The sequence below is a fragment of the Augochlora pura genome, chromosome 4, assembly GCF_028453695.1.
Source record: "Augochlora pura isolate Apur16 chromosome 4, APUR_v2.2.1, whole genome shotgun sequence".
Classification (NCBI taxonomy): Eukaryota; Metazoa; Arthropoda; class Insecta; order Hymenoptera; family Halictidae; genus Augochlora; species Augochlora pura.
This window is the reverse complement of record NC_135775.1, coordinates 26,693,244-26,717,334: the sequence shown is the minus strand read 5'-3', so window position 1 is coordinate 26,717,334 and position 24,091 is coordinate 26,693,244. Positions and strand designations below refer to the sequence as shown.

At 33.8% G+C, this 24,091-nt stretch overlaps 5 protein-coding genes and 1 non-coding gene across 10 annotated transcripts; 5 read left to right on the top strand and 1 right to left on the bottom strand.

Annotated features, from left to right (window-relative positions):
• Positions 1-250: 250 nt before the first annotated feature.
• Rpl3 (ribosomal protein L3) lies at positions 251-3,347 on the top strand. Its single transcript, XM_078178271.1, has 8 exons — positions 251-325; positions 709-901; positions 1,269-1,437; positions 1,706-1,841; positions 1,934-2,120; positions 2,331-2,533; positions 2,760-2,915; positions 3,099-3,347. Exons 1-8 carry the CDS (start codon positions 323-325, stop codon positions 3,297-3,299), a joined length of 1,248 nt encoding a protein of 415 aa, XP_078034397.1. The 5' UTR covers positions 251-322; the 3' UTR covers positions 3,300-3,347.
• LOC144469605 (small nucleolar RNA U43) lies at positions 561-636 on the top strand. The gene has a single exon (XR_013494017.1). It is a non-coding gene; the product is annotated as a small nucleolar RNA U43 (small nucleolar RNA).
• Positions 3,348-3,481: 134 nt separating the features above from the next.
• Positions 3,482-7,693, top strand: LOC144468654 (uncharacterized). Of its 2 annotated transcripts, none has more exons than XM_078178272.1 (6): positions 3,482-4,460; positions 5,486-5,679; positions 5,829-5,991; positions 6,112-6,263; positions 6,369-6,719; positions 6,819-7,693. In XM_078178272.1, the coding sequence occupies exons 1-6, from the start codon at positions 4,400-4,402 to the stop codon at positions 6,960-6,962; spliced, it is 1,065 nt and encodes a 354-aa protein (XP_078034398.1). In that variant the 5' UTR covers positions 3,482-4,399; the 3' UTR covers positions 6,963-7,693. The 2 variants fall into 2 exon arrangements, with proteins under 2 accessions (XP_078034398.1, XP_078034399.1); XM_078178273.1 differs by lacking the exon at positions 3,482-4,460 and adding an exon at positions 4,491-4,659.
• A 347-nt stretch (positions 7,694-8,040) lies between these two features.
• LOC144469124 (prostatic acid phosphatase) lies at positions 8,041-11,099 on the top strand. Its single transcript, XM_078179054.1, has 8 exons — positions 8,041-8,373; positions 8,453-8,592; positions 8,908-9,006; positions 9,241-9,663; positions 9,726-9,849; positions 9,920-10,131; positions 10,197-10,377; positions 10,456-11,099. The coding sequence occupies exons 1-8, from the start codon at positions 8,367-8,369 to the stop codon at positions 10,578-10,580; spliced, it is 1,311 nt and encodes a 436-aa protein (XP_078035180.1). The 5' UTR covers positions 8,041-8,366; the 3' UTR covers positions 10,581-11,099.
• A 1,170-nt stretch (positions 11,100-12,269) lies between these two features.
• Mvl (solute carrier family member malvolio) lies at positions 12,270-17,273 on the bottom strand. Of its 4 annotated transcripts, XR_013493895.1 has the most exons (13): positions 16,725-17,273; positions 16,502-16,624; positions 16,211-16,437; positions 15,991-16,129; positions 15,359-15,514; positions 15,093-15,251; positions 14,966-15,016; positions 14,482-14,864; positions 14,212-14,413; positions 14,053-14,123; positions 12,956-13,106; positions 12,635-12,681; positions 12,270-12,540 (listed from the first exon to the last, which is right to left on the bottom strand). XR_013493895.1 is itself a non-coding variant. In XM_078178782.1 (12 exons), exons 1-11 carry the CDS (start codon positions 16,899-16,901, stop codon positions 12,636-12,638), a joined length of 1,734 nt encoding a protein of 577 aa, XP_078034908.1. In that variant the 5' UTR covers positions 16,902-17,273; the 3' UTR covers positions 12,270-12,540; position 12,635. The 4 variants fall into 4 exon arrangements, 2 of the variants coding, with proteins under 2 accessions (XP_078034908.1, XP_078034907.1); XR_013493894.1 differs by having other exon boundaries at positions 12,635-13,106; XM_078178782.1 differs by lacking the exon at positions 12,956-13,106.
• Positions 17,274-19,382: 2,109 nt separating this feature from the next.
• Positions 19,383-23,767, top strand: LOC144469138 (integrator complex assembly factor Brat1). The gene is made up of 10 exons (XM_078179083.1): positions 19,383-19,708; positions 19,825-20,124; positions 20,214-20,857; positions 20,929-21,141; positions 21,224-21,535; positions 21,604-21,802; positions 21,900-22,072; positions 22,144-22,241; positions 22,321-22,582; positions 22,662-23,767. Exons 1-10 carry the CDS (start codon positions 19,576-19,578, stop codon positions 23,187-23,189), a joined length of 2,862 nt encoding a protein of 953 aa, XP_078035209.1. The 5' UTR covers positions 19,383-19,575; the 3' UTR covers positions 23,190-23,767.
• Positions 23,768-24,091: the final 324 nt, after the last annotated feature.

The window sequence follows — 24,091 nt, the reverse complement described above, 5'->3', positions numbered from 1 at the left end:
ATACATATGTAAACCGAAGTTGGCTGAGAAAATATCCCTAGAACTATCAACTTCCTAACAAGCCATCGAGGCTTAGCGTCACTTTTCTGGATAGAAACGTGAAATTCTACGTGTCTCGTTATTTCTCCTGACCCACGTGTGCGTGTGGGAAAATATGTACTTTCATATGCTTCAAGCCTAATCCATAAATTTCACTGAACCTGTAACCTAGATTTTTCAATCTAGGTACTTTTCTCTCGTTGTATTGTAAGCCCGGCTTTGTCTGCAGCTATAAAAGCGATTGTAACGGAAACGATCCTCCATTTTCATCGTTGCAATCGGAATGGTGAGTACGTTTACGATATTTCTTTCGAAGCTCTGAGATCTGCGATTGATTCTTATTCAATTTTCGATATCAAGGAGACTGTAGCGAATTTGTTTGTTCAAATATTGTGTAATCTTAGGACCTCTACATCGGGTTTAATTTCTATTTTGTATTGAATTAATAATACAATAATTTTACCAACGCGATGTCTACGACTAAATTAGACCACGTGTCCAAGTTTCTTACTTTCTGTTTAATGATGATTCTAGATGTGTACAGTTTATGGTTTCAACTGAATAACCATGAGGATAATTCTAGGGCGGTCTGATCTCTAAATAATTGAAATATTTTGTTCGATTTGCTTGTTTCGCAGTCTTAATGGAAGATTTTCTTTTGTTGTAAAGTCTCACAGAAAGTTCAGTGCCCCTCGGCATGGGTCTATGGGATTCTACCCCAAGAAGAGATCTCAGCGTCATCGTGGTAAAGTAAAGGCCTTTCCAAAAGATGATCCAAGCAAACCAGTGCATTTGACCGCGTTCGTTGGATACAAGGCTGGTATGACCCACGTGGTCAGGGAAGCTGATCGTCCAGGATCGAGTGAGCGGCCATTTCATAAATAATTAGTTTTACGTTGTCTTATTTTGAGTACCATATTAAATTTGAAATAGTCGATACGGTGGCCTTAGTCCGATAGATGCAGAAATGCGTCGGTCGACTTTGGTCGTGGTTCAAGAGCTGCTTGATATTGTGCAGTACGGTCTTTACCACAGTGTCGAAAATTAGCTCTATGCTCTGCTTATGCGGAGAACAAGGAGGCACGACATATTCCATAATCTCTTGATAACCCATTGGGTGATGATCATTGAGACAAACCATGTCTGGCACAGCTATTTAATTTTCGTAAATAAATGAAACTGCTTTTACGATCAACTTGTTGCGACATAAATACGTCTGCTGCTTTCAGAGGTAAACAAAAAGGAAATTGTAGAAGCCGTTACAGTCCTCGAGACACCACCAATGATGGTGGTCGGTGTAGTTGGTTACATAGAAACTCCACACGGTCTACGTGCTCTTACCACTGTTTGGGCAGAACATCTTTCTGAAGGTTGTCGTAGGAGGTTCTACAAGAATTGGTAAGACATTGATTTTAGCTTTTATGTTGCGCGGTCTCTGCGATCTTAACACCATTGTTCAAAAGATACTAAAACAGTCTGAAATCAGCTCTCCGCTCACATCGAAGAGAGCAAGTTTTGAATTTGACTGTACAAAGATGCATTCTTTGAAAAGTTGATTCAAGAATTGTGTACAGTCTCCGCTCTATATGAAGAGGCTGGCACGTTACAGATTGGTACCGATATAAACGTACAAAGAAAAACAGCCATTACGGTTACTTTTCTACAGGTACAAGAGCAAAAAGAAGGCATTTACGAAGGCTTCCAAGAAATGGCAGGATGATCTTGGTCGTAAATCCATTGAGAATGACTTGTGCAAGATCGTTAAGTATTGCAAAGTTGTAAGGATCATTGCTCACACGCAGGTATTTTTCAAAACTTATCATTATTTTTAATATGGGTGTACATAGAATTGTGTTCATTGCCTAATAACACTGTGTTATCTGACCGCGAACAGATGAGATTGTTGAAGCAACGACAGAAGAAAGCTCATATTATGGAGATTCAACTCAATGGAGGAACTATCGCACAGAAGGTTCAATGGGCTCATGAACACCTTGAGAAGCCTGTACCGATTAGCAGTGTTTTTGCTTCGGATGAGATGATTGACGTGATCGGTGTCACGAAAGGAAAGGGATACAAAGGTGGGTTTAAACAATAGCTATTGAGAAATTTCGTGATACTATGTGGACTATATGATGACAACGCGAAATGTGTGCTTATCTGAATAGATTGAAGATAATATTCGTGCTGCCTTCCTTCTGAAGTCCTTCATTACGAGCAATTGCTAACCTCAGTTATAGCAACTTGTTTTCTACAAGATTGGTTTAAGAAACACGATTTTATGATTCCAGGTGTTACGTCGCGTTGGCATACAAAGAAACTACCACGCAAAACGCACAAAGGACTGAGGAAAGTCGCTTGTATCGGTGCTTGGCATCCAAGCCGTGTATCGTTCACTGTTGCGCGGGCAGGTCAAAAAGGTTACCATCATCGTACAGAAATGAATAAAAAGATTTACAGAATTGGTCAAGGAATTCATACCAAGGATGGCAAGGTATATAATGCTTAAATTATTCCGAACATTTGCCTTGTTCGTATGTTACTCTTTTTTTACGAAGATTAATAATCTGATACAAGGCGAATAGAAACATTATGCAGTCATAGTGCCTAAAGACGTATGCATTTGTTACGTTTTAGGTCTCCAAAGCATAAGACATCAATTTACTTTACTTACCGCGAATAAACTGATGTTTTAAAAAATATCTTTTAATTTTTTCTAGATTGTAAAGAACAATGCTTCTACAGAGTACGATCGTACTGAAAAAACAATTACCCCCATGGGCGGTTTTCCTCATTATGGTGAAGTCAACAATGACTTTGTTATGATCAAAGGCTGTTGCATGGGACCCAAAAAACGTGTAATTACTCTGCGCAAGGTAATTGATCTTGAATGTTGTTAAAAGAAAATCTCTATTGCTAGTTCATTGTGATGAGAATTTGGAGCCTATACATGATTTATTAGTGATATTTAATGATAGGACTGAGAGGCAATATAGTATGCTACAAATTTGTATATTTCGAAGCTATTGGTACTGAAAGTGAGTATATTATTGTTGCAGTCTTTATTGGTGCATACTAAGCGATCCGCATTGGAGAAAATCAATCTTAAATTCATCGACACTAGCTCCAAATTCGGACATGGACGTTTCCAGACTGCTGCTGACAAAGCTTCTTTCATGGGGCAACTTAAAAAAGACCGTATCCGTGAAGAACAGGCTAAAGCTACAATCTCTGCGCCAACGGCAGCAGCTGCACAGTAAATATTTTCTGCTGTGTAAAATAAAGAATAAAATTCTATAGAAAACTTATCGTAGTACTTTTAACGTTATCATCTACATAATGTAATGAGTCTAAGTAACCGATCGTCGACGATCGAGCACTGCTAAAGTTACTTTGTTTCTCTCCCCCGTGCCAGTCCGAATCTGAACTTTGTTGCGGAGACTCGATGATTCAATTAGTGGCAATTCACTTATGATTAATCCCTATAGACCAGATTTGCTAATAATGCAATTCATGAGTACCGGCACATTTTCGAGCAAATTCGACGCTTAATTTATAATTCGTTTTTTATCTTAATACAATGTGCAGTTAGAAAGTGTTCACGTTTATGTAAAGCGCGCATAACAAGATGGCGGATATTTTGTATTACTCCTTACATCTCTTCAACCGTTGGTGTACAATATTATGCGTTGTTATATATTATTATTGTACACCTTAGTTGTATTTCAGAAGTAAATTATGTCAGGTTATGGTATGGTCGCACGAGTACGAGGGGACCCCAATGTGAGATACAATTGTTAGCGTATAGTAGGTATCTCATGACTTATAACCTTAGACTTTAGGTCATGGTATAAGGCTTAAGGTAAATACAAGGTATAGATCGTATATCAGGTGTCGAATCAAGTGCCATCTTCTCGTGTACGGATATAGTTATGGTTAATGGTACATATATGATACACGCATAGTCGGGTAGACTGTACCTGTCGATATAGTCGTGTAAATGTATCGTGCAGCACGATTCGTGCATGTATAGATTGCAAGCAACAAAGAAGGGGTTAAACGTCCGATCACTTAACGCGCATGCGCTATCGTGAATCTATGATTACTGGACGGACGATCGCCAGTCCAGTCATCAATTGGTGATCTGTCATTTGCTTATTCTCCTGTTTACGCGATTCTTTGCTCGTGTTACGATAGCGAACCGATTAATATTTTTCTTGAAAATAGTTTCCATTTAAAATAACACCAAATAATTCGACCTAAAACGGTCGATAGATAGACACAAAAAAAAAACAAAGAAGCGAAGCAGGTTTGTGTATCTATCTTTTAAAAAAAACTGCGGATCTTGCCATTGCTTGCCATGACGACAGAGGAGAAGTTTCACGCGGCTGTTAATGTGATTCGGAGTCTGCCAAAAAATGGTAAACTTTTCAGTCAATTAGTCGAAATTGTTCTAATCGGACGTTTAACTGTGCCAACCTGAACTACACAATCTGTTTTCTTCGAGAGTTTGATCTCTGTCGCTCTCTTTCCTCATGTTTAGAATGCAAAACACACTTGCTACGAGCCCCGTCTGAGTATTATCTATTCAGCTAGGAATTTGATCACTTTTTCTTCTCGGTAATATGTTTGATATACACACCAGCTTGTTAGACTAATTTCTTCATCCTGTTAAATTCATAATGCATGAACGAAAAATGTATAACAATACTTGCTTTACATACTGTAATGATAATCTGATCGCAACACCAAGAAATCGTACAAAGTTCACGCCTGACTTGACAAAATATTTATCTTTTGTATGCATCTTTTCATTTAAATTTATCGCGAAGGAATATATTTATTTCGTTCGAATTCTTCAATGATTTTCAATAATTATTCGTTTATTTCATGATACCCGTACCTAGACGTATATTATAAAAACACAACGTTAAATGAACAAAATGGTTTCTAGTACATTTTATTGTCAATTTAGAGTATATGTTGAAAGCCACTAAACCCTAAATTCTCTAATCGAATTTATGCCCATTTTCTTTGTAATTGCCGTTCCTTTACCTGTGTATTACAGATATTTTCTATGAAGAATGAGTTTGTGTCAAATAACTTTTTTGTTTTACGTTTTATTTGCTGTAGCATTATTATTATTTGCATAATATTATTATTATATTCACGTGTGTGGACCTGCACTTTTCATTTATTGCAATTAAATGTGTAAGCATTCTTGTATTAATTTCTAACCAAATAAAAACAAATGAATTGTACTTTATGTTTAAAATCATTATATTATTCCTCAGTAATCACAAATATATCTATGTTTTTTTCTAAAACTTTGGCTCTTTTTCATAAGTTACTTGATGCATATAATACAATATAATATAATCCATTAGTAAACTAATAGAACAATCGAGCAGTTAAATCACTTGTGCTTTTTCTCATTATATTTCAGGAGCTTATCAACCTAGCAATGAAGTTATGCTACGTTTTTATGCATACTATAAACAAGCAACAGAAGGACCATGTCAACAACCAAAGCCTGCATTCTGGGATTTAGTCAAAAAAGCTAAGTGGGATGCTTGGACTCGATTGGGTAATATGAGTACAACAGAAGCTATGAATAATTATGTAGAAGAATTGAAAAAGGTTGATTTAAAAAAAAATATATATATATATACATACATATATATATATTGTATATACGTATATATATATATGTGTACACATACAATTGACTATAATTTAATATAACAATTTCCTAACAATGTTTAATGTTGATTTACGTGTTGCATTAGATTGTGGAGACCATGTCTTATACGGATAAAGTGGCCAATTTTCTGGGTAGTTTGGACACATTTTACGAGAGTGTTCCACAGGAGGACTTGGAGCTACTTGTTGGCCCTGTTTTAGAGCGGGTGCGTTCGCAACCTGGTTCACCATTGTCTGGTTCACCCTTGGGTTGGTATTTGTAAACATTGATAATACATGCATTGTTTTTATTTAAATATCTGGTAAACAATAAATGGATATTCTGTTAAAACGTATATCGGAAGACTATAATAAACGTATGTGGCACAGCATCCAGAGAAACATCGCCGCACAGGGTTTGCAATAATATGACCCGGCACATCGCGAGTAGTTTAGAGACTAGTCCAGCCAGTAGTAACAGTGCAAGTCCATTACCACCGGATACTGACGGCGAGGAGGAAGAATTCATAGATACCGTCGAAGTAAGTTGTTTATATTAAAGACATGAAAAAAAGCATCTGATATCGGAATGAAAGATTGTTTTGTTTTGAGTTTACACAATGAATTTTTGTTTCTTTTACATACAGACTGCTCCGGAACGATCGCAAAAGGATACAATGAAATCTCCTACTTCGAGCCAGAAGATATCGACCGGAATAAACGTTAGTAACGACGCAGTTAACGAGCTGATCGTTCCGAAGGAGAATTCTTCGGTGTTGTCTAATGGATACACCAATATAAGTGGTTACATGGAGACAGTAGTAGAAAGTAAACAAGATAGAAGCAGACAAAGGAATAAGCGAGATGAAAAATCAAACGCTGATTTTTTTAATCAAATAGCCACAACTATGCAAAATTTACAAAGGGACTTGGACAGAATAACAGCTAGAGTACGTAGCTTAGAAGGTCAAGCATTACACGCGTTAGCGCCGCAAATCGTAAGTTTACCTTCATTGGCCAAATTCCAATCTTCGGATTGTTTGCATTAAACGTCATTCCTGTCGCATTCAATTACTTAACGACTTCTTGCATTTCAGAGACAGCCTACGACGAGTCCATACTCAAAATGGTGGCCTTTGCCGGAATGTTCTCCGCGATTATTCGCTATGTTAATTTTGTGGCCGTTTATAGCACAGATTTTAATTTTATTCGCACAACGCTATCGTCAGCGAAGACTGTGATCTAACTGTTGTTGTTTTGTTTAAAATGTATTCCACTACTTATCATTGAGTAACATCAAACACAAACAGCACGAAGATTTGTAGGTACGGATGTATAGAAGCATTTTTTTATGAATCGCAAATTCGAAAATGAACTTTGCGGTTCTTTCGTGTAACCTTCGGGAATCAATCGCAAAATGATCCCTTTATCGTGTAGATAACTGTTTCAGTAAAGTAACCGATTATGTAAAATTTTCGAATCCCATAAATTGCTCGCATACATTTCTATGTGTAGCAATCTGTACAGAAAGATTTATTTATGTTAAAAGTCAATAATTAGGGTGGGGGAGGGGGGGGGTGGATTAGTTAGTCGTTGAGTATGTTTATATATTCGGAACAGGTAAATTAATCCGGTACCTAAGGTGACTTACATGTATAATAAATAAATATATGTATTCATATATTGTAATATAGACGCGAAAGTTATATACAAATTTTATATTGTGAATTCAGGTTAAAGGTATAAAATAGAATTTATTAAAATGTGCAATCTTAAGGAAAACAAAAACAGGGAAGAATGAAAAAACCAAACTGTAATTTTTTTGGAACGGTTCTGTTACTGTTCTCTATTATACAGTGATATCCCTATTTTCAATTATTTTCATATAATATTAAATTTAAGATAATTGTATTATGAAATTCATGTACAGACATTGTATAAAAATATACAATTTACAATTATATGTTTTAATAACGGCTATCATTTGTCATTGCTCTTTAGCGACAACCAATCGATTACGTGCGCGCGTTTTGTAGTTCTTTTGTAGTTTGAGAAATCACTCTGGTTCTGCACTCTTGTAATAATAAAATAATGTTATTGACGACTATCTTTGAAACGCGTATCGGATGATGTTATATAAATTAATGAATCAGTTCATTGCCAAGCGTTCTATATAGTTCTTGTAGTGATAAGGGTTAACATTACATGCAGTGCATTACGTGATAATTTATCGCAATCGAAAGTCAAATATAAATACAAATTGTATTGTATGTAACAGATGTGTTTATATCTACATACGTTGTGTATTAGTGTATATGTACATACGTGTATACGAATTCACACGAGTGTGATAAATCAATTCCGAAAAAGATTTTCCGGATGAGTACCACTGACAAAGTGAATAACCCTAACCCAGACTCGGATACTGCGATAATGGTAGGGAAACCGATATTGGCGACAATAAAGCATTCGAATAAATTTCGCAACAGTTAGGTTTTTAAAAGGCCGGATGTTTGTTGTTTTGAACATAATATCGCATACGCTCATAATCTTTAACACAGTTTAACCGTGTCGAGCGAAACACGTATTAACGTGACGTCTATGCAAGCAGTGTACTATGTATTATTGTTGTTAGAACTTGGAAGATGTTAGGTTTGTTGCAATATTCCACAGGTTGCAGTAATCAATAGATCGATGTATAATTTAATTTCCATATGAAACCTCTTCTCAGAGGCCCGAAGGTGTAAAAGAAATTCACAAAAAATGTCAAGCCTGAATGGAAATTTACTGATTATAATCCTGGTATTATCGATTCCGAATTTCTCACGGGCGGAAAATAAAGATGCGGGGACCATTGTTTTTGCTAATATCGTAAGTTCAGATTCTGTTATTTGTCTTAACATAATATGCAGCGAGAAATAATAATAATAATTTAGATTCTCATTATATGTCGATAAAAATTGAATGCTAAAGTAGGTTTTATGTACGTGTACATATGTTCATAACAGCTAATTAAAAACAGCTATAGCCTAAATGACTAAAAATTTATACAACCAATATAGAAAGTTCTACATTTGCATGCTTGCTTTCATCTATTTACGTATGTGGCTTTACGAAACGAATGATGAAATTTTTCGGCACTAAGTTTTTTTTACGTTTATATTTAGCATTATATTTATTTTTTAGCTGTACAGACATGGAGATAGAACACCTATAAGATGTTATCCTAATGATCCATATAATAATGAGAGCCTTTGGCCTGTACCATATGGTCAGTTAACTAATGTAAGTAGTTAGCCAATATAAATATGTTTTAACAATTATGAGTCAGATACTTATTTTTTTAGCATTTATTTTTCTTTGAACACTATTAAAAAAACAAACTAAGCTACATAGACATAATCTTTGTATAAAGAATGTAGAAAGTACTACCAATACTATATAAAATATTCTATGATCCTTCTATATTCTGTGGTAACATTTAAATACTTACTAATATATTTATTATGTGATATATAGCGTGGAAAACATCAGCATTTACAGCTTGGTCGTTGGCTTCGCAAACGCTATTCACATCTTCTGAGCAACTTCTATAGTCCATTTGATATCTATATTCAAAGCACCGATGTAGATCGTACTTTAATGTCAGCAGAATCACATCTTGCTGGTCTATATCCACCATATGGCAATCAAAAATGGGACAGTATTCAATGGATGCCCATTCCAGTCCATACTATTCCCGAAGATGAGGACCATGTTTTGGCTGCTAAGAAGCATTGTCCAAAATATGATTACGAATTAGAAAAAGTTCTTAATTCTGTTGAAATAAAACGTATAAATGAAGAGAATAAAAATTTATATGCATATTTAACAGAAAAAACAGGAAACAACATTTCTTCTCTGCGAACTGTATTGCAACTTTATGACACGTTATTTATTGAGGTAATATTAGCATTATATTCCTTGTGGATTATCAGCATATTAAATTAATAAACTTTTTCTAGAATATCTATAATAAAACGCTTCCAGAGTGGACAAAATCAGTATTTCCTGATAAACTGAAACCTATTGCTGATAAAAGTTTTACAATCGAAGCTTATAATAAGATTCTTCAAAGATTAAAATCAGGTAAATATTATTTTTGAAGTGCAATTACAAAAGCTAAGGAATAAAAAATTATATATATATTATTTATCAGGATCTCTATTGGGAGAGATGATAAATCATATGGTGAAGAAGTCGAAAAATTCACTAATACCAGATAGAAAAGTGTGGATGTACAGTGCCCATGATGAAACTTTAGCCAACATGTTAATGACTTTGAATGTATTTGATCCACACTGTCCACCGTACAGTGCTATGATACTTATAGAATTAAGAACAAATTCGCAAGATCAGTATTTCGTAACGGTAAGCATTTAGAAATATTTTCCATGTAAAGTGCAAAATTTTCTGACTATAAGAATCGCTTACAGGTTTCATATAAAAATTCTAGCGATGAACCAGTGCTTTTAACAATTCCTGGTTGTGCTGTGTTATGTCCTCTAAACGAAGTGATCATGCTAACTAAAGATGTTATACCTCTGAATTGGGAGAAAGAGTGTGCAATAGATAGAGATAAATTTGGATATAATGTGAACACAACTAAAATTATCGGTATGTGTTACATTCCCCCTAATCATATGTAAAGAAATCATTAATTATGTAATTAATCATTTTTTATTTTAATTTCAGTCGCTCTAACGTCTTCTATAATGATATTAGTTTTATTAATTTTTTCTATAATTGATTTTATTTATTGGCATTATAAACGAGAATATAATCAGTATTACCTTCGATTAACAACGGATCCTATATAAAAATGGATATAGTATTGTTCAAACTAAAAGTTCATTCTTCAAATGGTTTTTTTCTAAATGAACGGATAGAAATGTCAAGGTTATGGCAAGGTCAAATGATGAACTCGTATTTACTTCTACATACATTGACAAGTAGAGCAATGGCAAGCAAAATAAACAAATATGACACACATTGTATCCAGCGTTTCGAAAGACCCAAAACATTTGTACTTTTCTATCGATGATAAACTATTTTAGTTTACAAGCATACAAACAAAGGAGAAGAACGACTCTGTCCTGAAAAAAACTAATACCTATTACATACTACAGTGTTGCAAAATAATTATTGAAAGCAAGGTAATTTTTTCTTAAATGAATTTTATAACAATTTTTATTAGCCTCATGAAAGAAAACATGTTTTCTGAGGTTTCTGTGATTACTAAGTGCTATGTTACTTAAATTGATTTTCAAAGTTTGTGAGAGAATGATCTGTGATTCAGGGTGAAATAGTTTACAAAATAAAGGTGAGAGAATGACTAATATCGAGCACAATTTTGTTCTTACGGTATAATTACTTTTACATATTTGTGTGACATCAATAAAATTGGAAAGTTCTTAATAAAACCGACGAACTGTGTTCGTTTGTGATATTTTGGCGAGTGTCTAGTCATAATGTTTTAAATTACAAGAGCTGACGGTATACGTTACTTTTCAGCAAGAAAGTGATATTAGTTATGATATCAGCTATTACATTGCTAAGCTTCATTCAATTATTGTTTAAATATGGTTATGATGATATACCCATACATACATGTGTATGTATGAATAAACAGACAATATGTAAAAATTTTCTCCGAACGGACCACTATTATTACGTGTTTCTCGTTGCTTGGCATAATAGTAATCGTACAAATATATAGGAGTATGGCACTCGAAATATTTTTATGAGATTTAAGAATAAATAAAAAATATATAACAAACGAAAACGATTGTCGTTGTTTAATTATGTGTAATATATCCATTAATCTATGGATACACTATGTACTCACATTTATCAAACTTAGATTTTTACCATTTTTACCATTCGGTAAATTTGTCTAATAGTTTGAGTATTTTGCCATTAAATGATTAGGCGCTCCATTGGTATGCACCTTCATATTCTGATACGACATTTCGCCACAAATCGCGCCATTTTTAAACAGTCGTATGTATAAATAAACAATCTTTTTTTAGTATTTAGAGCTTATACATTGTATATTAGAGCATATACATATGCCTGGAGGTAGCATCTGCTACTGCTGAGTATGTAATATACAGGGTGAGTCACCAAACGTTAGCACCTCAAATATCTTTGTCGTTTCTAAAGATACGTAAAATATGGTAGGGACAAAGTTTCATGGTACAATGGGGCTGACACGATGCTATAAAATAATTTTGTTTTTATGTCATTTTTTTAGAGATATCAAGGTTACCTTGACTTTTCTAAAATGGAACCACCCTTTTTTAAGCACCTACAATGATAGTTCCTTTCATTAGGAATTCAGTGACATGTATATCGTATTCCTATATTTTCGCACGATCATGGCAGGACTACTGTACGACAGTTTTAAATAGGATGTAGAGTACAATGGCTTTGAGAGCCTTTGTCTTTCTGGCTATGAACAGTCATATTTGTGCAGAGCTTAAGTACTTTCTCATAACACTGCTATATAACAATATAATGTTCATTTATTTAAAAATTGAGAATATATACGTACTATTTACATAATTTTAATTTTTAAATACATGTTTCATATTCTGTACAACATCAACGTACGTAAAAAAATATGAACCGTGAGCACATATGCTAGCTATTAGATTGTATGTATTTATATTGTATATACATGTGTATGTACATGCGATATCTGTCACTCATCAGTAATCTGGTATCGTGCTAAAATTGCCATTCCCGTTTTCTTGAATATTGAATGCTGGATTTGATCTGAAATATTGTGTAAATTAACTTTATGCCTTAAGTAAAGAATGACAATCGGCTTCACGTAACTTATTTGTTGTAATGCAGAGAGAGAACTTACCCTAATCGGAATGCCTCAAAATCGAGTTAACGTTTGACAGTAGACCCCTTTGTCGGTTAAAAAATGACATGCATGCAATGAAAGTGTTTTTAGTTAACAAATTAAGGAATATCAACAGACGACTATGATCAGAACTCTGATAATAAAAATCACGTTTAACAAACATATGAGTGAGCAACCGATAGACAAGTGACAAATAAATGTAATAATTACGCTAAGCAGTTTTTACCAATGAGTATTTCAACTCGCACAGTGTTATATTATATACTGTGTTATTAAAAACCAAAAAACGAATAAACAATGCCAGATGATATTACATACCATATGCGACGCTACGTTGAAATCGGATGATCTTGGAATTGTTTTCAAATAGACACATTTTTTGTATTTGGAAGAAGGCGTCTCAAATAAAATAGTATCACAAGTCAAACTCATTTATGTACTTAAAGATGTTTCTGATACATTGAAGAAACTATGAACGAAAAAGAAATAATTCTAACTTTAACTGTACTAAGTTTGTTTATTGTTAAATACCTATCAAGTACTTAAATACTAATTAATATATTACGATAACATATAATATAGTACAAAATACTCATACCAAAAATATTTCTCTTATTTGTCGATTCAGACATAAATTGTTTGACACACATATTAAATTTATTTTTTTTTAAATGAAATGCTAAGGGATAGACATAGTCAGTTTTACCACATTTTGTGTGTTAGTATTGATTGAAAAACGTATACACTGTTAATGAAGCATACATACATATATACATACACAAACACATACATATATATCAAAATTGTGTATACATATGGATGGAGAAATTTAATGCATATAAGGTGAAAAATGGAAATACAACCACTTGTATATTTGTGAATATACTTGTGTATTTGTGAACACAAGAACAAGCGTCCAGAGTAAAGTAAATTGTTTCATCATGCATTCGCAAATACAGTAGATATTAATGTGTTTCTGTTGACATGATCTACTAAATAACCATTGAATAAAGCATATACACGAACAAACAAGTGTTCATCTTAGTTTCAATTAAATTACAAAATCATTATATTGGAAAATTGTATGAAGATGACTGAGACACTTATATATTCCACAGCAGTGATCCACATAATAATACGACAATCATAAACATGCATATATAACAACATTTTATTAGAAAACGATTATTATAAATATTAAACAAATCTTTATGAAACGGAAACATAGCAGTCTCTTATGAAAGGTCTAAATAAAATCTTTGAAATGAGTAATTTACTACTAATTGCAATCTTTTACAGGCAAAAGAAGAACAATATTTCCGTTTGCATATTGAGACAACAAACAATATAAAACATGTAAATGAACTAGCTACTAGATTCTGTTAAAAAAAAAAAAAAAAAACACGCGATCTCACCTTGCATATATAGTAGGGTTTGATAATCCAAGCGTCGTAGTTACAGGACTACCAATATATTTTTTCACAAACTGGAACAAAAATAAATGAAATGATAAACTAGAAAAAAAACCGATAATGTACTTATTGCCATTGTCAATGATACTAATTGATACATACCCAATTGTTGCCGAGAGAAGTTGCACCCATACTAACAGCCATATGAATGATCAAATAAAGGCAAAATAGCAGATATAAAATGGAGTATATTGTGATTCCAAATATTTTTGCCCAATGATCCGGTTTCACTGTACTTACTACAAAATATATATTTATAGCTATCACTAGCCCAGACAATGCCGTGGCAACAATTTTGTTTCCTCTGAAATTTAAAAGGGCACTACAGAAACTGAACAAATATAGAGAAGAAATGCAAGAAGAATTACATACAATCCATTTCGGAATTCGCCCATTATCTGAGAGCTGCTTGTAAATGCTATAGTTGGCAAGGTTGCAAAAGGTAACTGAAGCGTCATAACGGCATTTAAGATGTCGTTCATATCAGTTAAATTGTCTATGTGGCTGAAAAATGCTACAAGAAAAGTGGGAACAATGGCGATCATTCTGGTAAAAAGAACTCGCTTCCAACGAGCCCATTGAAGATTCAAAAATCCTTCCATTGCAAATTGTCCTGCATATGTGCCTGTCATCGTGGAAGACTGACCGGCAGCAAAGATACCTACAGCCCAAATATACATTGCTGTGGCACCAAAGGCACAACCAAGATATATGCCACCTTTATTAAGGTCTACTGAAATAGTTTCATTGTCTTTCTGCAATTGATATAATTTAGCATTATCATGAAACTACCACTAAATTAGCTGATTAAAGTGTAACGGGATCATGTAAATAATTCTATGATTTGATTACTCACTGTAAATGTTTCCATTCCTAAAGTGTAATTACTAGCCTCGCATACTTCATACTGAAACCAAATAAAATGTACACAAAATTACGAGTATTTCACAATTAACATTATATAACGTGGACTTTATACTCACAACTTGATTATTTGTTTTATTATAAAGTCCATATGCAAAAACTGCTACAACGAATACGTTTATAATAAAAGAAACGAACAAAGCTATGCAAGCTTCAACAAAATAATACATATTCGCTTCCCTCACTTTTTTTGGTTCCCTACGATTGATATCTCTCGACTGAAAATTATAAATGAATGCATTAAAGAACCACGTTTAGTATACGAACGTGAGTCACCTTTCTTGATTTCAGAAATATGATATTATACCCTCTAAGTTTTCCTTACTTTCACTAATGCACTGTGAAGATATAAATTATGTGGCATTATAACTGCGCCAACAATGCCTACAGCCTGTAATAACGTGTCGCTATCGTAGGTTGTGTACCAGGGTATAAACATGCCTTCCATTACTTCGCTTTGAGGCGGTGCGGAGATAATATACTAAGAGAAACGAAAATATAAACGAATGTAGAAAAGAGAGGAGACCTCCGTATAAACTGACAATTTTAATATCTTTATGACGACGTGGATCGTCACAGATTTCAATGAGCTGTAACCCCCTTAGTGCCAGAGCCGATTTTATATGCGCGCTTATATGAATAGCTTTATACAAAATTCCGATTTCCTGGAGGAAAATTTTACTATTTCTTCTTCTGAGACTAAAAAATATAGAATATAATGTTGGTCAGCAAAATTCTTAGTTATAAAATATGTTTAGGCTCGCCAGGCAGTCAGTCCGCCACAACGCATCGGCCCGTGGCACTAAGAGGGTTAAAAATATTGTGAAGGCCACCATTCTGAACATTTTCCATTAGAGTTTCTGACAGTCAGGTTTATTTTCAGAGATGCTATTCTGCATATATAGACGGAATTTAATTATATGCAACTTTGCTTTTTAATATATCAATGTAACTTACCTCGTAACCAAAAGTAACAGCCATTACGGTAATTAGAAGTCCAAAAAAGAATTCCAATTTTCTCAAACCATACTTGTCTAGTAATAAAAATGTAAAAGTATCTATCACAGTAATGAGTACACCACCCCATATAGGTATTCTAAAGTACATAGGAAGAATATTTGATAACTCTATGTAAATTAATTTACCATAGCAAAAGATTAAGAAACATATTGCTTACGCTTTATTTGTCAATAAAGATAAGGCAATAGCTGTGCCTATTACTTCTTGCATGTCGCTACCAATAATGGCAATCTCCATCATTATCCACAATATTAGTCTAGGCACTAGCTTATATTGTCTATAACACATTTCTGCTAAATGTAAACCAGTTACAACGCCGAGCCTGGCACTTAACCTTTGCATAATAAGACCCAAAATTGTTGCACTTAATAATACCCATAGTAACTGTAAAGAAAATACTGAGTGATACCATGGTACTACCAAACGAGGACACAATTAGAAACTATACCTTATATTTTGCTGCTACTCCAGATTGTAAATCGGACTCTATATTCCCAGGATCCAAATAAGCTATAGACATTAAAAATCCAGGACCCGTAAAGGCCCATAATTTTCTGAAACTAAAACAACCCTATAAAAAGTTCATTTGATATTAGTAATACTCCACATGATTAGAAACGTTTGTGTTTTCAAGTAGAATGAAATTAGAGCTCTAGTTTTAGATACGTTACGGTTTCGGATTCTGGTATTGGAATCTTTTGATCGGCAAAGTATGCTTGTTTATTAGTGGGTGTCAACGACGTGTTTTCCGTCGCTTGAGCATTGTTTTGTGCTTCCTGTGTTCTCTCATGTGACACCGTCGTGATCGCTGAATTATTGTCGTGTTCGATAACATAACTATTCTGCATGGTATATCAACCGGATATGTCCAAATACGAATTAAATACTATTTCAATTGGACAGTAATAACGGAAGAATCAAAATCTGTGAAAGTTACGTTGATCGAAGATCGAGCAACGTGTTAATCGAAGGCGTATCACAAGTATGAGTAATCTATTAAATTGCTATTATTTGGAGAAAGAGACACATACGGTGTGTTTCGAAACATAAATATTATTTGAACATTTCGTTAACATTGCCAAAAATTAAGAATTAATACGTTACGATTCGGTCAAGTCGAAGAAGAAATATAACTTAAATGAAATTGAAACAACTAAAAAGAACGAAAACAATCGATGCGACGACCGCGAAAGTCACCAACGAACTAATTGCATCGATCGGTCCCGGCCCCTTCACACGCCGTCGAACTAGTATAGAGGGAGGGAGGGGGGGAGAGAGAGAGAGAGAGAGAGAAGGAACCACATACATAGAGAGTCGAGAGTAGGGACAACAAAGCACAGGCAACATTACGCGGTAGATACAAAGAGATGCAACACCGTCATCTGTTTCCGACATGCACCCCCCCTTCTTTTTCCACGTGCTACATATGGAATTTCCAACAAACGTGATTAGTTTGAATTGCTTCGAATCGAAATTCCTGGTATTGTTTACATTTAATGAATAAATAATATGCGTAGTGACACATAACTGATACGTATGTGTGCAAAGGATTCCCCGTCTGCATACGCATATCCTCATGACTCCCAACTGTTGTTGAATGGAAATAACTGTTGCTATCATAAGTTAAGTAATGGGTTGTGACTAGAATGAATTCCTACCAATTCTAATAATTTATTTCTACTAGTAGCAACAGTAATCGATAAAGCTTATGTAAAACACGATAAACTCGATTAACTTCGTGTTCAAATTCACGTATCTTAATATCAGTAGGTGATCAGCAATACGATTAGATACACTACCGCAGCAACATGTTTCATGTGGATTCGATTATTAATATGTCTACAATATATTTCTATTGGTCTTGTACTCATACTACATGAGTGCACGTAAAGTTTTTTAACGGACTTTGAGGTAGTTAACACAATTTCTCATTGATTATTTTACCCGCGCGAATAACCTACTTCAACTGTATTACCTACACGTAAACATATAAATGTACATGTTTATATCCTTATCATATAGTTCAATAGCAAGATTAGCACAATTTCTTATCAAATTAATATCGACTTTGAACAAAGTATATTCTGTTACGTTAATTACGCAATTTGTTTAATAGCGAATACGCGTACATACATACGTATGTAGAATAAGGAAAACTAAAATAAAATAATAAAATCTACGTTTTTATATATTCGAATGCTTCTCTGCTTTTCCACAGAAGATTACGAAACAGCCAGTAAATTAAATTACAATAGTCAGCCGGAACAAGATACAACGCACGAGTTGTTCAGGAAAATTCTAAAGTTGCCGTAAACTGTTTAGCTCGTTAAATTTTAAACTGCGAGTACGTGCTCATGGTCGGTGGTTTTACAATAGACACGTACATACCACGTTCTTGACTATTCCGATATTTTATACGTTGCAAACGTACAAACGCGTGTAGTTATCGATACCTAGTTCGTTATCGATCACAATGTTACATTGATCAAACTCTAATCGATACGGCAGTTACGTGACGATTGTTCGTTGTGCGATAACAAAAGGTAAATATATTGAATGAGAAAATACATTACGCCGTTTACAGTTCGCCTCTCATTTTTCCTTGACACTAATTCTAAACGCAAGGGGTAAATTATCAATGTCAGAAGAATAGGACAGTGCATATGTATGAATACCCTTTAGTTTGACGCTTGAAACGCTGAACTGAAACGATCTATTGAAAAAAGGAAATTTTGTATTTACGAGCACACTGTGCGAATGCTTTGGCTTTTATTTCTCCTGAATAAAGAAAAAAAAGAAACAAATTATAATATCGTAAAGTTAATAATTAATATTTGCTCTTCAAGTTTCCTTAACTATTACCTTAATTAATTGTATTTTACGTTGTTATCGTTGTTGGTATTACGGATTCTTTAAAACAATTTTATGGCCTTGATTTATTTATTAATTGCCGAACGTTAGCATAATTAACATTTCTAAGTGGCTCTGCACAGGATCCTCAGAGAAATAAGTAATTGAAGGAATAGGATTAAGTAACGCATGCGTTCAAGTCCCCTACAAGGGCGAGGAGCGTCTACCTCGTGAACATTATGTTAATCATAATTCTGAAATTTCTACCATGCACGTGCATGCGTACATATACGGTCCAAGCCCTAAGATTGTCCGACTACTGTTCATTATCGGATGTCGATAAGTAGCTTGGTAGTCATATTGAATCTTAGTTTGTCAAAAGATTGTCTTTGTTATAGGTGGCAGTGGAAGCACTGCCCCACAAATGCCCATAAGTCGAGTACGGTATGTACAGCCCCCTGAAAAACTGTACAGCTTTGGGCAGTATGCATGTAACCGAATAATTTTTGTCGCTATGTATACTACATATTTGTGGAACATATGACTACATATGTACCCATGTATATGATACGTTCGGCAAGAATCATTGTGTGCATAACATGCTCTAAAATTATTAACGCACTGTTCGCTGTGTTTTCGCACAATTATTAAAAAATTTTATATGAAGATACAATGGCATCGTTAAACATCGGCAACAAATTATCCGAAGTTTTGGAGTTGTTTCTGTTGCGTCCTGATTGTAATATTGTATCTACTAGTTATCTCGATCTTTTGTTAACCCATATTTCTCAGACCATAAATGAGCGTGAGTAAGAATGATAAATGTACATAGTATATTTCTTAACCTGTTTTCTGTTTTATCCTTACATGTACTAAATGTTCAATCTTAATAATACACTCTATACAAATCTTTAATTTCAGCTGTTACAGATGAACATTGTGTGTCATTACAAAATTGGGTTTTGAAATCGCTAGATATTTGGAGCACGAGTGGGAAGCCTTCACAGCCTATAAGTGTATTTACTTTAAAACTTGTGGGCCTTATATCTCGTAACGAGATACATTTTCATTACTGGAAGTCTCAAAATGTATACAATCGGTTATGCAATATATTTGAATTTCGACAAAACAATGTAGCATCTTCCATTAAAATGGCTTACATTACAATGCTATTAGACTTGATCCAACATCGAAGTGGCAGACAATGGGTTATAGATTCTGGTAATCGAAACAATTCTAATACCTGTAACTATATTAATAAAATAATATCAATAAGGATGATACTAGGAACAATTGTGTTTACTTTATAGATGTTTGGAAAGATGTTGTAAAATATGCACATTGGAATCATACTATGTATGTCACACGCGAAAGCCAAAAACTTTTGTGTTTTTTACTTCTAAATGAACAACACAATGTTGCTTTTTGCAAGGATGTTATTAAGGTGATTGCAGCACCATTAATGACCAACAGTTTTGAATCGCAGGTGTGGCAGAAGTTGGAAGACAATTATTTAGAGCAGAATAAGCTATTGTGTACTACGTTAGATTTATTAACTAATCTCGTTGAAAACACATTATTTGCAAACATGGATAACACCATACCTGAATTATGTCAAGAAGTTATTAATTTAGACACAAGAGTAAAAGCTCTCTTTGAAGCTTGTATCAGTACAAAATTTTTGTCCCACGTACATAAGCTGTTAATTCTTTGTTTATTCATTCCATTGAAACGTGCTCTGAGAGAAGGACAAGAAACAATTGATGCCGAAATAACCCAAAAGTTTTGTTACGATATGTGTTACACGTCTATGATGTTACTATCGAAAAGGTATATTACAGAGATCGTGAAAACAAACAAGTTTTTAATGATTTACTGGAAAAAACTTCAATCGTTGCGTGAATTTGTTATGCCGCAGCAACACAAGTTTGAACATCAGTTTATAACCATAATGGTAAGCATTCTCTTTGTTACAGTTTGTCTGATTGTTAACAAATAATTGCAACATATCACTTATGTTAACAGATCATACCTTTGGCAGTATGTGTGAAACAAACGTATATGTCTTATGATTTATTTGACATGTATATAAATAAATTGTGCGATGTGACGTGTACAGCAGTACAGAGACTGGCATATAATATAAGGGACACTGTATATAAGAATGAATTACCTTTGACACATATTTGTAAAGTATCTATTGATATAATACTAGAAATAACAGACATCATGGATAGGGTAAGCACATTGTATATTACAAAATTATGTTAATATTTAAATATAAAGTAGTTGTTTACTATCGTAACTAATACTAAAACAGGATATTGCGGTGATCACATTTCAAACATTGTGCCATGTACTGAAGAATTTTGTGCCAGATGTTTGCAATGAACTAGATAACATAGAAGCAAATAGTATGGCAAATTCACAAAATGGTTCAAAGAAAACCATGCTTGTATCTCCTTTGGATGGAAATCCTATAGTTGATCATCCAACATTGTTAGCGTCGCTTCTCAATGGTTTGGCGGTGATGACAGAAAAATTCAAGTTGAAATGGCGAGAATGCGTGGAAACTATATGCTTGTTATCCCTTGCACAAGAAATTTTAAATCATTCAGGAATTACACCTGTGGTATGTGTTTTATACAATTTCCACGATTTTTGTGTCTTCACAATAATATCTTTAAACTTTACCTTCAGATCTCTGTGAAAGCATTAAAAGTATGCAAATTGGCAATTCAAAACTTTATGCCCCCTAATTTAGCACTGCTTGTTGAAGCAGACAGCCATATGAATGAAATAGGACCAACTCTTTTCAAAAGATTACATGACGTTAACTGGGAAGTAAGGGACAGTGTATTAGAAGTTTTGACCACTATTGCTGTAATTTCGGAATGCAGTATGTATATATGTACATATATACATACATATATATATATATATATTTGTTGATAGCGTACATTACCGTTCAGTACAATCATAACACGTGTCTACAGAATATCCAGCGTTTCAAGACTTTTTATTAGCTAATAAGTTTCTACAAGTGGGACTCGATATTGCTAAAACAGACAGCGAGAGTTACGTTCGAGCATCTGCTTTATCGTTCATCTCTACTACCGTTCGAATACATAAACTGTGGGAAGAACAATTGTCACAACTCAATCTATTGGTACGATTTGTAACAAGTCCATAAGTATTAATAAATGCACACTCAAATATATTGTTTGCTTTATCTTTCAGAAACATGCAATAGACTTACTTAAAAATGAAAGCGAAGCTATAGTCAGGAAGGAAGCTGTGATATTAATTAAGGAATTATATGTCAACTATAAATGGCCGTAAGTGTTATGGAATAGAACTGACAGATCGTGTTCATTACAGTTATGTAAAATGCAATTCGGTTTTCTTTTCATTCAGGAAAGATGTCATTGATTCTATGACACGATCAATGTCAACAGCCGCTGTCCTTGACCTTCATTGGGAAGTAAAGACAAGCGCCCTCGAATTTTGGGGATATTTTATAAAGTCACACCTGTCCGATCAAGGGGTGCTCGATGGTCATTTTCCGACAGTAACATTCTCTAAAGAACATAGAAAAATTGTGTCGTTAAATGATACTGAAATAAAACGAAGACTCAACAAAGCCTTAGATGAATTAGCAAAGCAAAATTGTTTAGGGGTAAGGCAACTTTATGATTCATCAAACATTGTAAACGGTTCAAATATTTTATAGACATAATGTTTACTGAAAATTGCAGGTTCTTTTGATTACTTTAGAGAATGACAGTGACTTTGAAGTTTGCAAGACATCGGCAGCTATAATAACTAAATTGAAGACATTCCTTTTAAAGTACAAACTGAACGAACCTTTACCAGAAGTGCTTTCACCTAAAGACTGTGCTACATTAGATTCTTCTTATGTTAAACCCGACGTAAACAAGATTGCAAATTCAAATTCTGAGAACAGGTTCTGTAATTCCACTAATGTTATTGACGAAATTGTCGATGCTAATGACACGAATCTGTTAGCATCTATTTATAAAAATTCGATGAAAATGGACGAAAATAGTGAACCGCAAAGTACGAACGAGGAAAAAACATTCCAGTTTATTTCTTGCGTGTCCAGGAAAAGTTTTCTGCAAACGATTTTTAATTCAAACATCGATGCTATCATCGAAGAAAAACATCGATGGTTGACTACGTACACTACCAGCTTTGAATCTATGTTAGACGACATATTGACGATATATCAGCAGGAAGACGTAATTTCGATGGATTGTTACTGATTGAGAAAAGAACGTGCTGCAACAGGCGTGTGTATATAAATGCTATATGCAGTTTTTCATTTATACATTACCTTTAAATCAGTCTGTTTTAATTCGTTCTTCACGATCTCGACCACTAATTTTATCTCAAGTCGTATACTCTACATTCAACACTCTACAAGTGTATGATGGGAATTGTAAAGAGAATAGAACGATCATTATAAGATATACAATTAATTCGATGTACAAAAATACCGTTTATTGTGTACATAGACGCGATTAGCTGAAATAATTTAGTGCACAGTACTCTTTACATAACAAGAAATGTCAAGACATTTGATAGCCTTTGTATATTTTTAAACAAACAAAAGTCTTGATAAAGGAAAGATTTAACTTAAAAAACAATAATATTTCGTAGAAAAAAAGATATATAAATATACTATTCTTTTTGAGTGCACTTAAATTGTAACTTTATTCTTAATGCATTACATTATTAACAACTAGATTATCGATCTTATTTTCAATACTACAACCGGCAGTTGTAAAAATTTATATATATGTAGATCAGCAATTAAATTTTTCTATGTTGTCAGTTCCTACTCAGTTTCCTTATTTTAAACTGGCCCCTTTTTTTCTCCTCACCTTCCAGTCAAATCAGAATTAAAATTATTAATAATACCGAAAAAATCATCGTGTGTTCTCATATGTTTTCTTCTCGCTACAACAGATTTCAAATAATACCTTCTCTTAAAATAGAAACTTTGCAGATTGATTATAGTGTTTGTCATTAACCTAAGAACTTGAACATACAAAAGTAAAGTTTTTCTAATTAAAAATAGTCACGTTTATTTAAATATAGGTGAAGCTGCGAGAGAGAGAGAGGGAGAGGAAGATGATGATTTATAAGAGAAGTTATTATGTCA